The following is a 17,751-nucleotide window of genomic DNA, read 5'->3' on the forward strand; positions in this document are numbered from 1 at the left end:
CATTTTTCACTGAAAAGAAATCAAATGGCTACATTAAAATATATACAACAAAAAAAAAATCCTATATTAATACCAGTGAAGGGCTTGAGTAAGGGTAGTTGATATTGGCTTGCTTGTGTTTCTGATGAAATTACAAAAGCTTTCGGATGGAGCCTTTTGACAAAGCTTTTAACCTTGTGAAAAGTTAACTACGTCTCCAGTTACAAGGAATGGTTCCAGAATGATCACACTTTGTGTACCAGAGAATGTCGTCATCCACTCTTTGTTTCGAACGTGGAGTGGAGATGCAGTTTACAAATTCATGCTGTTATGTAACCATGGAACTAGAGCAGAGGAATGCTATAGTTTGTGTTAGCTACTGGGATACAAAGAAACCTAAAGCTGGGAAGTTAGAGACATCAATGCACGATAGGAAATGGGAGAAATTCTCATAGCGACAGTTCAGCTCATTGATTAGTGAAAGAGGACAGATACCAACTTGAAATTCCTTTTCTGTATTACTAACATGAGGTCATTTCAAGTACATCAATTCATGTGAGATGATTTTCAAAGTATATGATTGCTTTCAAAATTACTTCTTTTTTTTTCAAATGTGCTCAGATACATCACATACACACAGACCCACACACATGTCCATACAAATCATGACTGAATAAAATCTATTGATTATGGGTAACATTGAATTCACATAGGACATATTTCCCCCTTTCTCCATGAAAAATTTCCTCCTTCAGTTACTAATAATGTTCAAATGCCACTGGACTTACCATGGATCACAATTTACATTGCATTGATTATGTGTGCAACTTAAAGTTGATATTATTCCACTTTGACATTCTAGGAGAGCCTTCAAATGGTTTTCTTGGTTATTCCTTCAAGTACAAATTTATATCGCAGGATGAGAGAGATTGCATGCACAGGTTAGTCATAAAGCAAAGGTGATGTGCCCAAATGGCTTAAAATATGGCTGGACTCAGGTCAACTGGTAAATTTTCAGCCAGAGAGACAGAGTTTTTGTATCAATTAGAGAAGGATAAACGCTTTATACCTTATTGATTGCTTCAAGATAATTGTTACAAAAGATCTCAACACATCTTGATTATAAGCAGGCTATCAAATTCATCTTTTATGGTGGGGATGTTATTTAGATGTTCTAGCAACATAGGATGCTCTACCACATGAATGTGTGTTCATGCAACATCAAACGGCACACATACCCACACCATGGGTGCGATGGTAGTTAGTAGCGTTACTGTTAGTAGAAGCGTTTGTGGCGGTGGTGGTGGAAGCAGTGAAGGTGGTGCTGGTGTTGTTGGTAGTGGTGATGGTGGTGGCAGAACTAATCGAAGACGCAGCAGCCGCAGCCGCCACCGCCGCCGCCGCCGACGGGGCGACGAAGACGGAGCCACTCCGCCGCGGGAGGGAAGCGGCGGTCCCTCCGCCGCCGAACTTACATCCCATCAGAGCCGCCTGGAAGAGCCACGCCCCGAATAGATGCAGGATGCTGTTGCACTCCGAGTGGCTCGGCCCCGGGAGCATGCCGCTGTGCAGGATATTGCTCCTTCCCCCGACCCGGATGCCGGCAGCCGGAGGGCCGCTCGATGTCCCCCTGATGGACCCGGTCCCCGACCCGCTCTTGGTCTTCTGCCCCGGAGCCTGGCTGAAGTTGCTCACAGGGATTGTTGGGGAGCGAGAGGGCATGGTCTGAGATGGATCTGTGATGTACCGATCAGTGGGGTAACCTGGATGAAAGGCAAGGGCATCCCTTTGTTGATACATCTACAAGTCTGCTTTTAAAACAGAGTGACACAGGTGGCATAAGACATTGTTGCAGGCAGAGCACTATTTACAGTTTACTAGATCTAGAACTACATAAGATCATCTATGAACTACACACAACACACTTGCAGCATGGTAATCAGAAGCAAAAAAAAAAGTATTTTTTCCTACAAAAAGTATTATTTTGCATGTTCAAAGACAACATCAATAGTTCAGGGACATCAGTGTGTGAACTTAAAGGTATTGTTTACCATTGGGAGCTATGATTTAAAATTTTTTTTGAGTTATCACATTTGATGCTTATGTGTAGGTCAGTTGTATCACAAAACATCTTACCATTTTGCAATAGAAATACTATTTTGCAATAAAGCCTAATGTATAAGGAGATATCACTATTTTTCTCAATATACCATAACTGTTGACAGTTTATTCTAGAAACATTTTTATTATAACTATTGTTCACTTTTGTATATTGAACAATACTTAACACTGATTAAACTGATTAACATTTTTACATTGGTTGTTTCTATCCCTAACTCACATTTTAGAACTATTTTGAAGCACTAAAGCTGGGTTTTTGTTTCATCTGCAAATGGTAAATAATGCTTTAAATAATAACATCTACCAAACATCAAGTTCACTCATGCATGGAGTGTCAATGGTAGGATCTTTGTCTCAGTCAACACTCACAATGATAACCCCCATCAAAACGACAGTTTACTCATGGACAGATTTGGATCATTTATAGAAAAAAACAGCTACCTGAGTGAGATTAATGATATGAACATGTAAACAGGTTATATGATGAGAATGCCACATCTACAATGAATGAAACCAAGACTCTTACAGCCATTGGCTAAATGATCTCAAGGTGTAATATATTCCTGTCCTTTTTTTCTACATCTCAGCACAAGTTTGTTTTTAGGATGTCATTTTCAGATGTAAGCTTGCTCTGTTTGTGTTTTGGGTAATTTACGATTTCCTGTATGTATGTTTCCAGATCTTCCATCTTCTCCGCTGACCGCTGCCTCTTCGAATGTGGGGACTTTGCTCGAGATGGCTTACCAAGGAATGCATCCACAAGGACCGAGAGTCCCTTCATGGCGCGGAGGAAGATTTCGGGCAGGGCCTGGAGACAGGCAAACTGGTCCGGGAACTTCTTGCCGTCCTTGAGCGAGGCCACAAACATGGGCGTCCTGCCGATGATCTCCGGGTGACACAGGTCCACCGGGTTGCCCAGGACGTGGAGGAAGCGGAACCACGCCTGGGCGAGGCCGTCGTTGTCTAGCTCCGGTGGAATGATCCGCCCTTCATCGTCTCCTGCTTGTGAGTGAATGGACATTTTGGGGGCTTTAAAGGACAAGTTCACCCTAATATATGGGTGGATTGAGTGAATGCAGCAATATTAGTAGAAACACATCAGTAAAAGTTAAAGGAAAATCAGACAATCTGTTTAAACAGATATGAATCTTTTAAGTTTCAGTGCCGCCATTGCTGGATGGGAAGAATACTACAATTTTTGATGTCACATGTGTAGAATGATATAACAAAAATATAAAGAGAATTTTTTAAAAGTTTTTTTTTTCCAATGAAAAGTACACATTCCTTGACTTCTTACTGACATATGATTATGCTATATAAAGGGTAATACTATTCACACTGCTTTCTTAAGGAGACAAGTCCAGTGCTCTTTTATTATGCTAGAAAATGAAAAATGAGGAATTTTTATATTTTCTTTATACTGTTCTTCATATGTGACATCACAAACTGCAGTAGTATTTTTATCCAGTGATGGCTACACACAAACTGCAAAAACTCATAAATTTTGAATGGATTGTTCGACTTTCCTCCAGCTTTCACTGATATGCTCTACTAATATTACAGTAATATTTCCTGCTTTCACTGAAATCCGCACATATATTTGGGTGATCTTGTCCTTCAACAAATATGCATAGATACATAGTACAAATCTAGGCATGTCATGTTCTGTTTAACCCAAGCATGTAAGTATAAACAACAAATTATAGTAAAACTCCTTTTCCAATCCAATACTTACCCAGCTGTACTTTCCACTTCAAGCTATGACTTTCATCCTAACTGTTCAAACTCCTGTCCTCCTGATCACAAATAGTCCTTTCACTTCCTAATATTTAAATTTGACACAGTTTAAAGGGAGAAAACTTGTAATCGTTCCTGCTTCAATATCGAACAGTTGTAGGCAATTTGATTGTGAGTAAAGCATTTCAGAAGAAGGTATCAAACAGAGAAATCCCTCTGCAGCTCATTGTTTGTTTTTTTCAGCTCTACGGTAAAATATACTGACGAAGGTAGTGGTGCTGACCTATTCTCAGCGATGGGAAGGCCGGCCCATAGAGCACCTGGATGAGCTGTGCGGTGAGGACCTTGTTGATCCGATTCCACTGGGCCACAGTGGAGGGGTAGTGCCTCCAGGTGCAGCACATCTCCCTGAAGGTCCTCCACAGGGTCGGGGAGGGGAAGCAGCGGGCGCAAGCCAGCAGCCACACCTCAAAGAGCACACTCAGCAAGCGCTCGCACAGCTGCTCAGCCAGACTCCCTGTTTGAAGAAAGAGAATTAGATGAATAAGTCACCTAATACATGTTTAGAGTGGGTAAATTTTTACTGTAATGATGTGCTAGATTTGAATCAATGTATGACAAAAACCACAGAATAAATATATCATATCTATTTTTTTTTTCTTTTTTTGGTTTACTGTACATAAAAAATCAATTGTATCCAGCTCAACTCAGTCTTAATTAACTGTCATTTTATCATTTACCCCTTCTTGTGCTTTTTGGCATTAAAAAAAAAAACCAAAAAAACCCCCAAAAATGGTTGTTTACACTGTCAAAAGTCCCTGGAACTGAAAGGGTCAAATTGTTTCACTAAAACATATTGATTTTACATAGAGTCATCTAAACCTGATATCTTGGGGCATGCCACATCCTCACCTGTTTCCAGTGGTGGTGAAAGAAGTGTGTTGTTGATTGACAGAAGAAACCTGAGCAGGACCTCCCAAGTGTGTTTCGTCATGACGATGCTCTCCGTGGCAACGGACTGGACAGAGCGCAGCACACGATGACACAGCACTGCCTGCTTGTTGGTATCGCTCTTTCCTGACAAGAGGAGACCGAGAGAAAAGAATTTATTTCAGCCCCTTAGATTTCAGGAAGTATGAAAAGGTCTCCAAGCCAAAATAAATCAAACTTGTTGCTATTTCTAATCATGTCAGAATATTGAACAAGAAAAAAAAATCACTCACCATTAGGCCAAGTAAAAAAAGAAACCAGTTTCTCGTCCTCGCGCGCATCGATTTTGGCCGCCGCATCGATTTTTTTACTATTTACTATTTTCAAAATGGCGCTGAAAATACCGAGAAATTCATAATTCTCGTCCCAGCCCGCACCCCGCCCGCATCGATTTTCAGTTGCCGCATCGACTTTTTTGATATTTACTATTTTTTCGGCCGCCGAAAAAAAATCGACAATTCACCTACCAATCGTGATGTCTCATTTCTAATTACGCCTTGCGTCCTCTACTTAGCTGTAGTACAGCTGTAGCTTCTGTAGTGCGTATGTAATAACGCATGCATTTCACACTGCGAGCTCGGCAAGAAGGAATGACCCACAAAGCAGTCGAACTGTATATAGTTGGATGGGCGCGGGCGCGGCGGGCGGGCTTGGGCTAGCTGTGATGTACAGCGCACTCGGTATGTCATGAACGCGATAGCGGCAACATTTTTGCGATCAATCGCTGATATTCCACGCATATTTCGAGCATTGTTCGTATTTTTCCCCGTTTCTCATATTTCAAGCGGATGAATTATACTGTACAAATGCTTGTGAGGATTGTATCGAGTTTGTATGCATTTTCATGTCATTGTGACTATGTGCATGTGTGTGCAGTGTCGTAAGGTACGGTGCCGCCGGGTTCAGTGGCTGTCGTGCCGCACCGTGGCCGTATTGGCAAAGTGTGCGTGTCTGTTGCTGTCTGCACGCACGCATATCGCATGAACACATTCGAATGTGTAGAAGCCCGTACACTCTGCTCTGTAACGTTGCATCTGACGGCGATGTATTGTTCTATTTTGAAGAGAAAATGAATGCGCTTTTCCAGCAAATGTAGAATTATCAAATGGATGTATCTCCAAAATAAATAACTTTTCCACGGATTCTGGTTTGTCTCGTATTTCTGCGGGATTCTTTTCTTTACGATGTAAATTCACAGACACGGCCGTGAGTCGTATCATCTGTAGCCCGACAAGACGCTGTTAAATTACGCTGTGCGACGTACCTACGTACAGCGACTGGGCTGTGTATAGTTATATCATCTGTAGTGTGGTATACAATCATTCATCATCCAAATGATGAGTGATTATCAAATGTCTTTTTAAAACATGAAGAAACATCTTTAAATGTTTAATGCTATAATGCCATATCAGTATCATTTTGACATCCATCTGCAATTGTACAAGCCAGTTTCCAGTTGAATGTGCTACAATTGTACTGTGAAGAAATGCTGATACATACCAGCTGTGTGGATACAAAAAGTCACAAACACCAATGATGAATAAAGCAGTGTTTTGAATATCATGGAATTCATTTCAGTCGTACATTGTTGAAAGACATGTTTTATACCTGTACACAATACATCAGAATTGCAAGTACACTGCGAATCAGAAATGCCATTACAACACTAAATACCAGTATTAAGATGGTCATTTTCCCTTGACATATGTAGTGGAAAGAAAAAGCAAATGTATTTCTGCATACATGAAGTTTCATTTCAAGTATGGTACATAATCTATTTGTTTGAAAATGCACAGAGTGCAGGCAAGACATACACTTGGGACTTGGTCTCTCATAACACAGCTACCAGAGTGATATTTCATTTCATGAATTGGATATAGAAATAGTAAAGCCCTCTCTCGTTACCTTTCTCAGAATTACCGGACGATAAACACATATTACTTTCATTTTGACAATCCTCAAAAAATAGTAAGATATCAAATAGTAAGGACCTCCCTCATCGCCTTGCTCAAAAAACCCGGACGAGAAACTGCTATCTTTTTTTACTTGGCCTTACATGTTTTATCATGTCAAGCAGGTTGCTCTAGAACAGTGTGACATGAAAATTTTTAGCTCGAGGATTAGTCAAAATCAAGGACAAGGTTCATGTCACATTGTATTATCATTTCAAAAATCTTAAAAGGAAGTGCAAAGATTAAAGCCAAAAAGAATATGAAAACAGTCCTTCAGGATAACTACAAATGCCAGGACTTAATAGAGACATGACATTACAAGAAAATATATGTGAATTGTGATCTAATTCTTATTTTACTTTCAATACAACAAGAAAAGGGGAAAAAACAGAATACTGGTGAAGCAATGGCGTAGAATGTGGGGAAATGCAATATGTTTTTTTGCTTTGCAAAACAAGAAAATTCATCACTGATTGTTGGGACATTCATCTATACAGCGGAAATATATTATAAGTGCAATAATTTGTTCCTTCTTTTCCAGCCTGATATAAGGGTAAATGAACATTATGGTGTGTGAATCAATATTACTGATATTGACTGAATTTCATTTACAAGTAACAGTGTCTTCTCCAAGACTCTTAATGCAGTTGTTTTGACTTGTGTCATAAGAATGTTTCTAGCTCAGGCAATATATGAAAAGTGCGCAAGAGAAAATGCTTCACTGTGATATTCAATAAAGTATGTACTTTGGTATCTGATTACCTACTTTCCACTCAGCAGTTCTGCACTAGAATTAAAAACAATCAATGTCACCATGGGTCCAATCAAATCAATCAAACTTGCACTAAAGAATATGACCATATAATTTTCTACTCTCTCAAGGACAGCAGCTGCATGACTACAGAATTTTAATGTCATCTACATGGCCAGCAAAGTTCACTGACCTTGATGCCTGGGTTTGAAGAGGTTAACAAGGTGCTGGAAGATCTTCTGGATGTACGGATTGGGGTCCTTAATGAGCGGCATGGGTAATGTTGGTTGGGGGATGGTCAGCGCCTTGAGCCACTCGCAGTACACACTCACGCAGTCACGGATGGCCTCATGTTCACTCAGTGGGAGGCCAAGCCCATAGCATATCACCTGAAAAGTAGAACAACATTTTATCATTTAATGAAACAAATGTGACTAACAAGGTTGGGAATTTGGGGCTGTTATCAATTACCTACTATCAGATACAGTAGTATTCCTGCTCCATCCACTGAGTGTGTGTGTGTCAAAATTTGTCTTTTAATATGACCTCGGTTGCCTTTTACTATCAGCTTTAGTTATAGTTTTGACTCATTGATTCATTGTAGACACTAATGCACTTTTGTATTTATGTGGATATCTTGACCTGAATTGAATTTATTTTCTACTTCGAAGATAAAAGAGCAAACATGTACATTAAACATGATACACACAAAAATATACAAATTACGGGAGTGGTTGAGAATAGCTCGTGAACAAATGAATGACAGGATGCAAGAGTCTACTCTGACGAAACCACCCAGAAATCAGTGACTGTGTGTAATGCAAGCCGCCCATTAATAGACTACAATGCCGTCCCAAATTCTACCGCCAGCTATGTGTAGAAACCTATGAGCCTTTGCGCACAGTCGAACCTTGGTGCAGGTGCTGTACACAATCAACTGACGCATAAGTTCACTCTTCTTTGCTTACAAACATTATAAAGAAACCAAGTCCAGATCTGCAGTAGGTGACTGTAATTTTCTGGAAAGGATTCTACTCATCATTGACATTATATACAAGCTGCGACCAGCCAAAACACAAAGCGTAAAACGGAGTGCCCTGGGGTTACCTAGACATGGGGTACAACCAGCATCTCATATTTATACACACTCATGGTCTAGAAACCTACCAATTTAACATGTTATTTAAACCTCAAGCAATCGCAATCATGTTACTTTAAGTTTCTACTGCATCATACATTATGTAAATCGCCCAGCCCACCAGTTGCAAGTTGGAAAGGTGAAACAACTTCTTCATTTACTTACTGTACGAACAACAAAATACATTTATCGTTTACGAGTACAATTATACCTCCATCGTCCATTCTACTTGCTTCTCTGACTCCAGGGGGTTGCTTGCTGTTACACCATCTCCTCTCTGCAGTTGCTGCTGTTGATTTGCAGCAAGTGCTGCGGTGTTCGCTGCCAGTTGCTTCACCACAGATACGGCGACATCTTTCCCCACGGCTTCGGGGAATGTATGCAGGACGCTCTGGTTACTTTGGTCAGTCTCTATGGCCTCTTGAAGCGAGGCCCAGCCGGAATACATCTTCAGTCGTTAGACCAATGCAATAGTATTGTACTGTATACCATGACAAACGACAAACGACCGGAAAATATAATTATTTTATGTTTTTCAATCCGGGTGGTTCTCATTCTATGTCTTCCGTGAAGTTAGCTCTGACCTCTACTAGGCTTAGCTGCGCGATCGATCCTTTATGGTTAGACTGCTAATTAAGCGGTCTGCTCTTAAGCACAACAAAAATCGATGCAATAAAGAAAATAGTACAATAATTATGTTTAAAATTCATTTAATATACTTTTTAAATTTATCAATAACAGTCAACTCACTGTTGCGGCAAACCGACTCTTTTGAAAATAAGATAATTTTTGAAAACGACTGGGATGTCTTGTTTAGCATTGTTTTTGCAATTTGTGCGGAAAAGTGAAGTCGTCTGAAGTCAGTGAAGACACAAGTAAGAAAAATGTCTCGCATCTACCATAATGAAGCGCTGCTTTCTGTTCCTGTAGAAAACCAGTCTTGGCCAAGCCAGTGGAAACCTGATGATTTTCAAAGGCAAGGAGTACAAAGCGAGAACCGACTTTGGTGGATCTTTTACCCTCTGTCGGATAGGATCTGCCCATTTCCTATACACGGTCCCATACGTTCAGGATGGAGTTGGGAGAGTGTGAAAGGCTGAAGTAAAGGAGTAACTGCACTGTCTACCACTCTCCTCTCTCTCTGTCTGTCTCTCTTTTGTAATTCAGTATTTTCAGATTCAAGAAAAAACTGCAAATATCGAAGAACCTTTTCTATAGGTACTTTTTAGAATGTAATGTATTCTCTAGATAATATGGTTTACCCAATGGCAATTGTCACCATTGCATTGGTCCAGTGGCAGTACTGCAGTAGTGAGGTTATTTTTTTTCTAAGTTACAGTAGATTTAAATTTAGAATTAGTGTATCATACTCAATCTTATTTCTTTCTTGTTTTTATCTGTATGCGTTTTGTAGTATTAGTCATAGGTGTGTGTGTGTGTGTATGTATGTTGTGTGTGCATCACACCTGATAATGCATGTAATGATTAGCATATAGATGCCAAGTTCAAAAATTTTTTATGAGTGAGATTTTCATGACTCAGCATCTCAGCGCGTGCACATGTGCGTGAGTGAGGGAGCGAAGCGACTGAGCGAGGGGAGGGTGTGGGAGGGGGGTGTCCGCCCCGAATCCGGTCAAAACGTCCCCGCCGTGTTCCAACCAAAACGTCCCCGGGTCAAGTACTGGTACCAGAACGTCCCCGCTTTTGCATTACAGCTCGCAACTCGGTGAAGTCACCCAGATTTTGTTGTTTTTGCTTTCACTAAATCTTTTTTTTTTTCAAATGGGTATGAATTGTTCTGACCTTACATCACATTCTCCATGATCTAATTATTTATTTTGATGTGAACAAAGTGACAATTATTACGCAAAGGGCACAAATTCTACTCACGTTTCGCCATGGTCGAGTTCGGTTTGTTGTTGACAATTCTATCTCGCGTACGTATTCTCATCACAAGACTTTAGAAATATGCTGTCTTGCTGCTCTAAATAACAAAATTCCTTCACAGTTACCATTATGAATTGATAAGTGAAACTTGTATGAACATAGATTTCATAAAAATTTATGACATAGAACATTTTGACCCGAGGACATTTTGGTGCCAGCAGGGCCCAGGGACGTTTTGGTCGTACCCGAGGACGTTTTGGCTCGGGGACGTTTTGACGTGGGGACGTTATGACCAGTAAGCGTCCGCCCTCCCACGGTAGGGAGCTTTTTCAATTCTTAGCTCTTAATGGTGCAAGCTGGTGCATACTTAAGTGACAATTTTTTGCTTATTTTGAAAGACAAAAGGGAAATATGCCTTCAATTGCAACTCTCACTTTAATCCTTTAAGCTATGCTCCCAATGCGTGAGAAAAATGGGTGTCATGCGTGAGATCGTGAGACAGACCCTAAATGCTTGAGTCTTACAATGCATGAGACTTGGTAGCTCTGGATTAGTCATTTTGATGGTTGCGTCATATCACTTCATTTTAGACTAGAACATGAAGAATGTATGCATGAATTAAATCTATTGTATTTTCTTCATTAACGTCTGTCTGGATGGAAGGATTTATGTTCTCAATTGCAAGTTGTTTTGTTTAGTTTCTGTAATTTTCGTCTTTGTTTTCACTACAGTGGGACTGGTGCACTAATTGAAGGAAAAATAGAAGCAAGATCGAAGCATGTCATTACAGATTCCAAGCAACAAAAGGTATGTCACAGAAAATCCCCTCTCACCTCATATTCATTTGTTTTCAATGTTTTCATATTTTTTTTCACAACTGATGCACACATTTATTAGACACAAACATTTACTCATGAGCAACATAAATATCTGCCAAGTACATGTCAGTACTTTAGAAGAATTCATTCTGCATTTTTACTTTTATAGATACGATACCTCGTCTTGCATGTCAGAGTGAAGGTCGCCCACAGACGAAAGTTCAACAGCAATGGAGAGGAAATCGAACCAAACATGGACAACACACAGAAAGTCAACACTGGTTATCTCATGTCATCCTACAGTAAGATTCCCCCCTCCCCCTTTTTTTTCTGTGATTGTGTGTGTGTGTGTGTGTGTGTTTGGTTTTGTTCTTTTTTTTTCTTGTTTTTCAATGATCAGCTACTTTTCATCATCAGCTCAAAAGTGACTTTATTGTCCCCGCCGAACGAGTTCGAGCAGGGGACTATGAAACGGGCTCCGTACGTGTGTGTGTCCGTGTGTCCGTCCGTGTGTCCGTGTGTCCGTGTGTGCGTCCGTGTGTGATCAAAATGTTCAATTTGCTACTTCTCTGTCATTTATGAGCCAATTTTGATTCTGTTTGCTTTATATGAGAGCACTACATGGGAGCTTTGAAACTTCTACACAGAATTTCAGTCGTGACCTTTGACCTTGACTTTTGACCTATATTGTACATTTTGCTTCAAAATGCTACTCCGCCATTTCTAACCCAATTTCGATTCCGTTTGCTTTATGTGATGGCACTAGGTGAGGGCTTCAAAACTTCTACACAGAATTTTGACCTTTGACTTCTTTGACCTTTGACCTTGATTTTTGACCTATATTGTACATTGGCTACAAAATGCTACTCCTTCGCCATTTCTAACCCGATTTCGATTCCGTTTGCTTTATGTGATGGCACTAGGTGAGGGCTTCAAAACTTCTACACAGAATTTTGACCTTTGACTTCTTTGACCTTTGACCTTGATTTTTGACCTATATTGTACATTTTGCTACAAAATGCTACTCCTTCGCCATTTCTAACCCAATTTTGATTCCGTTTGCTTTATGTGATGGCACTAGGTGAGGGCTCTAAAACCTCTACACAGAATTTTGACCTTTGACTTCTTTGACCTTTGACCTTGATTTTTTGACCTGTATTGTACTGTACATTTTGCTACAAAATGCTAGTCCTTTGCCATTTCTAACCCGATTTCGACTCTGTTTGCTTTATGTGATGGCACTAGGTGAGGGCTTCAAAACTTCTTCACAGAATTTTGACCTTTGACTTCTTTGACCTTTGACCGTGATTTTTTACCTATATTGTACATTGGCTACAAAATGCTTCTCCTTCGCCATTTCTAACCCGATTTCGATTCCGTTTGCTTTATGTGATGGCACTAGGTGAGGGCTTCAAAACTTCTACACAGAATTTTGACCTTTGACTTCTTTGACCTTTGACCTTGATTTTTGACCTGTATTGTACATTTTGCTACAAAATGCTACTCCTTCACCATTTCTAACCCGATTTTGATTCCGTTTGCTTTATCTGATGGCACTAGGTGAGGGCTTCAAAATTTTTACACAGAAATTTGACCTATTACTTCTTTGACCTTTGACCTTGATTTTTAACCTGTATTGTACATTTTGCTACAAAATGCAACTCCTTCGCCATTTCTAACCCGATTTCGATTCCGTTTGCTTTATGTGATGGCACTAGGTGAGGGCTTCAAAATTTCTACACAGAATTTTGACCTTTGACTTCTTTGACCTTTGACCTTGATTTTTGACCTATATTGTACATTGGCTACAAAATGCTACTCCTTCGCCATTTCTAACCCGATTTCAATTCCGTTTGCTTTAAGTGATGGCACTAGGTGAGGGCTTCAAAACTTCTACACAGAATTTTGACCTTTGACCTTGATTTTTGACCCGTATTGTACATTTTGCTACAAAATGCCACTTCCGGCGGGGACATATATTACGCACCACGTAATTTCTACTTTTCCTTGTTTTCCTCATGACCATCATCTGTGCACATTATGATGTCATCATCATGTACCGCTCATGTGTAACCTGATTCTTTAACCTGTAGACCTATATGTCTCTGTTATTGCTGGCTGCATATTCTTAAATCTTAAAGACATTACAATCTCAATTTTATCTTTATGCATACTCTTGAATATGGTATTATGTCCATGATGCTATGTCCCATCCCAACTGAAAATAATGCTATGAAATGCCAATCGATCAGGTGTTCTCAAGCAGGAATAGTCTTTTGCGATATACAATATCAGGTGTGTCCGACAACCTTTCAAAATTTGGCTAGAGTTGATAAAAGAAAAAAAAAAAGTTTTAAAAAAAGAATACATATATATATATATATATATATATATATATGTATATATATATATATATATATATATATACATTGTAGTTGTTCCGCGTATTGGCAGTACTAGAAATAGCAATAATAAAGTCACAACAGAGGAATGCAGGGAATGCATTAATAGCCAATCTTGATTTAATGAATAATCCAAATTTTCGAGGATCCTTCCTCTTCTTCAGGGATGACAGTGCCTATATATCATATATATATATATATATATATATATATATATATATGAATCCTTTAATTCCCCATCGATGACTATCAAGTTTTACCCTTTGTTAGCTTCAGTCGGACAGCTGCTGTCACAGCGGATTCACATTTTCTTTTTCCTGACAGAGGTTGAAGCCAAGGGGCTAACTGACCACCTGACCCAAACCCAGCTTCAGTCCATGGTCAGCAAACCTGCCCTGGAGGCCCTCACAAGAAAACACACGCCAGCGGGATGTCTGGCCTTCTGGATGACCGAGCAAGAGCTGGTGGACTTGGAACTTGAGGATGGTGATACCGTCAAACTCAGAACCAAGGGGGATGGACCTTTCTTGGGTATGTCCAACATACACTATATTAATGCCCAGGGAAATGAAAGAGCAAAGCCTTAAGCCTTAAAGCCTTAAAGCCTTATTTTTTATAATTTAGTTTAAAGGGGCATAGTCCCGGTAGTGTAGAGGGTGCTGTTGATGATACTGCCGATCACCGTTAGCATTGATACGAAGATTACCGAAGTTGAGCTGTCATCAAGAGTATAGTGCGTAGGTATTGCTAAGTAACGTTGCCTTTGTTGTCTTCTCTGCACATCGCGCAGTGTGTAGTAATGCCAGGGTGCGTGCATATGTGCTTCTTATTGTGACATCACAAAAGAAGTTTGCCAAAGCTGTCTTCCCCCTCAGCCGAATCATGAACCGAACTGTGATCGGACCACTGACTACAGTTAATCAGACTTCTTCGGACTCGGGGAAGTGGGCCAAAGCGAAAGCGCTAAAGAGGAGTCAATAGCGTAGGTCTCTATAGGAAACTTGCGCCGTGCGCCCGTGTACGCATTTGACTAAAACACCGGGACCATGCACCTTTAAACACTGTGTCCCCATTTTACAGAGTAAGTGCAGGATCTGTCTCCCCAATTTCATTCAGTCTAAATCAAGCTCATGAGTTCACTTTTAAGCCTAACTCTAAAGATTCAAAACTCATGTCATTCGGGGAAGAAAGATTTGGGAAATCGGTGTTAAGTCCAGTTAAAAGTGAATGCAGACACAGTTATCTGAGCATTAAAGTGTTAATGGTTAATGAGATTTTTTATTGAAGATATGCATAATATATTTATTGAATTTTATAGTGTATTGAATTAATTACAGGGAAATCTAAGTTTTATATGATGCTGTGTATTTGTTATGTTAATGTAATTGGTATTTGTATTGTTAGAATGTTCATATAATGTATGTTGTTTGATGTAATTTATATGTTTTTTAATGTGATGCATTATAATTTAGCCTTCGGGCTACTACTTTGCATGTTTGTTCTAATAAACCATTATCAAATCAAATCGAAGTACATATTTGATATTGTAATTTGCATCAAAAAGTGTCAAGACAGTTTTCATATTTGGCCTCCCTAAATAATGAAGTAATTTCCCTTTATTACAGTTCACATAGCATTTAGTAGCTTTACTTAGTCAACTACTGAGCAAGTGATATCATCCCTGCTTCAGAAAAATGGAAACCATGAGGCGGCCAGGCTTTGGTTGCCCTATAATTCAAAATGTGCTTATGAAAAATCATCATGCTGCCAGTGCTGCTTGACAAGTTTGACATCGAATAGAGCATATTCCATTTTGTGTCATGCAGAAAGCCTGAAATGGAAATGTAAAAGAATGTGGGCAATGGACACTGCATTCTATTTTCAAGTGTTTTGTAAAAGATGATAAATCTCTAGCATGTCTCAATGCCTTAGCTTTTGCATGAAGCAAACACCCTAACATTCAAACACCAAAGATTACTCGGTGTCAAATGCAATTGAAGTAATAGTTACTGTTGTTCTTATATGCATAAAGACGGAATGTTTATTTTTGCTTTGTTATTGATATATTTGTTTTGTTAAATTGTATACCTACTTCCTCTTCTTGGTTTGCCTTCATTTTGTGCAGACTCAGTGGGTAAACTGGACACTGTCACAAAAGAAATGACCACTATGGCCGGTTCGGGACAAGTCGGTGTGTCCTGGACTGACAAGATCATGACAGTCAAGTCACAAAATCTGCCCGATCCAAAGCCTTTGGAGGAGGAGAACGAAGGAGCTGGGGATGATGAATGGGTGAGACAGGGTTTGCAACATCTACAAGGATTCAAGTTCATTAATTCTTGCATCGAATTGTTTTTATCGCAATTGATTGACAAATTGCCCTACGTCAATGTAAATAAGTGCCAATTAATCAGTGTTTTTAATAGTATGTATGCCCATGATTTTTTTTATCACGACTTCTACTCAAACACTGATTAATATGTGTTTATTTACGTCGATGTAGGGCAATATGTCAATCAATTGTGACCTTCAAGGATGTTTCCATGGTAAGATTGTTGGATTATGAATTCAAATCAATTTACCGTGATATATATCTAAGGAGCATGCAGTGCCACATTGTATCAAAGTGCAGAATAGCATGATGACAACTGAAAAATAGAGCTAGCATTTTTTTTTAAGACAAATATTCAGTTCTGAAATCATTTCAGCTTCACATGTGACCACTCTTAAAGTCGGACGATCGTCACCACTAATGGTGTGTTATTTCGTAATCTCCCGAATGACTGAAGTTTGTGCATGCAATTGTGCAATGCCAGACCGGTGCTATATCCATAAACGTGTGGGACAATGCTGCCACTGAGACATGTGTGTGTGTGTGTGCGTGTGTGTATGCATCATACACAAATATTGTGACCACGAGCTGCGGTGATTGGAGGAGAAAGGCCAGAAGACGCGTGGCTCTTTTGGCCTCTGTTCATGCGCATGCACACTGAGAGTGTGCGTCCATTCGGAAGCTCTCGTGGCTCGGACAGCCATTTTGGGTCAGGAGATTTGTAGTCTAAAGTGTTGTTCGTTGACCCATTGAGCCAGCGCTATTCTCATTCGGTGTCACTACATTTGGTACAGAATGGGGGAGGCAGCGTGTCGCGTTCATCTCCGTGCCGCACAAACCACTCGCCACGATTGTAAGGCTTTAAGAAATTCAAAAATGCTATTACAAGTAATTGTAATAGGCTATGAGTTAACAAGTGAAATGCATCCATTCTAGCTACATAATAATGGGCTTGAATATTGTTCTCTCTGTATGCTCAAACGATTCTAAGCCGTACAGGAAATATAAGTGTTACCGCTAAAGTGTACTAGGAGAGCTTTATCACCTGAGTTACTGGTAATTTTCTGAAAACTATCACACACACACACACACACACGCACACAAAATGGATTTATAGGAATGTACCCATATCATGCAGCCATTACTGATTGATGTCTTCATATTTGTCATATACAGAAAATTTTCCTATCCTTGTCATTTCAGGACGACTGATGTCAGCTGCTCTTCTCCAGTAATCCCCATGAAGCCCAGCTCCAGGATATAAAGAGAATCAGACAGAATGAGTAATATCAAATAACTGCACTATACTAATATAATATGTACTATTCAAATTTTGAATATAAAAATCTCAGGTTTTAATTCTGCAGACAGGACTTCTTTTTATTACAAGATTTGGATATTGATCTATTTTACACATTTGTGCCAAACTCTGATGCATATATGTATAAAAAAAGAGAAAGTAGAAATTAATATAATAACCAGTACAATGGACACTTGTCATAACAAGCTCCATATGACCAGTGAAATCACTCTTTTATATCATTTTTTTTCAGAGTTTGGAAAGCAATAGAATACAAAGAAACTTATTAACTTTGGGGCAAGATACTGTAAAAGTTGACATTTTCGTGCATATCGTACAACCAG

General features: G+C 39.6%; 2 protein-coding genes across 2 annotated transcripts in view; one reads left to right on the forward strand and one right to left on the reverse strand.

The window, feature by feature from the left end:
- The window catches only part of LOC139737968 (ral GTPase-activating protein subunit beta-like), a 40,949-nt gene extending 31,742 nt beyond the window's left edge, over positions 1–9,207 (reverse strand). Inside the window, exons 1-6 of the mRNA XM_071648639.1 lie at positions 8,880–9,207; positions 7,724–7,919; positions 4,750–4,914; positions 4,121–4,354; positions 2,845–3,099; positions 1,254–1,742 (exon numbers count right to left, since the gene is read on the reverse strand). Coding sequence (XP_071504740.1) covers positions 1,254–1,742; positions 2,845–3,099; positions 4,121–4,354; positions 4,750–4,914; positions 7,724–7,919; positions 8,880–9,116 — 1,576 coding nt within the window. The 5' untranslated portion in view covers positions 9,117–9,207. The remainder of the gene's footprint in view (positions 1–1,253; positions 1,743–2,844; positions 3,100–4,120; positions 4,355–4,749; positions 4,915–7,723; positions 7,920–8,879) is intronic.
- Positions 9,208–9,518: 311 nt separating this feature from the next.
- LOC139739578 (arpin-like) lies at positions 9,519–17,319 on the forward strand. Its single transcript, XM_071650185.1, has 6 exons — positions 9,519–9,644; positions 11,287–11,362; positions 11,543–11,675; positions 14,100–14,306; positions 15,901–16,067; positions 17,311–17,319. Exons 1-6 carry the CDS (start codon positions 9,553–9,555, stop codon positions 17,317–17,319), a joined length of 684 nt encoding a protein of 227 aa, XP_071506286.1. The 5' UTR covers positions 9,519–9,552.
- The last annotated feature ends 432 nt before the right edge of the window (positions 17,320–17,751 follow it).

This window comes from Diadema antillarum, unplaced genomic scaffold (assembly GCF_040938485.1).
Source record: "Diadema antillarum isolate AM-2024a unplaced genomic scaffold, OU_Dant_1.0 scf00000029, whole genome shotgun sequence".
Taxonomy (NCBI): Eukaryota; Metazoa; Echinodermata; class Echinoidea; order Diadematoida; family Diadematidae; genus Diadema; species Diadema antillarum.

What these genes read in the sequence shown, in the direction of transcription:
- LOC139739578 (XM_071650185.1), top strand. Translation starts at nt 9,553, where the DNA reads ATGTCTCGCATCTACCATAATGAAGCGCTGCTTTCTGTTCCTGTAGAA. An exon ending in AAACCTGATGATTTTCAAAG is followed by an intron (nt 9,645 to 11,286) that starts GCAAGGAGTACA and finishes TTTTCACTACAG; the next exon opens with TGGGACTGGTGCACTAATTG. An exon ending in GGGGGATGGACCTTTCTTGG is followed by an intron (nt 14,307 to 15,900) that starts GTATGTCCAACA and finishes CATTTTGTGCAG; the next exon opens with ACTCAGTGGGTAAACTGGAC.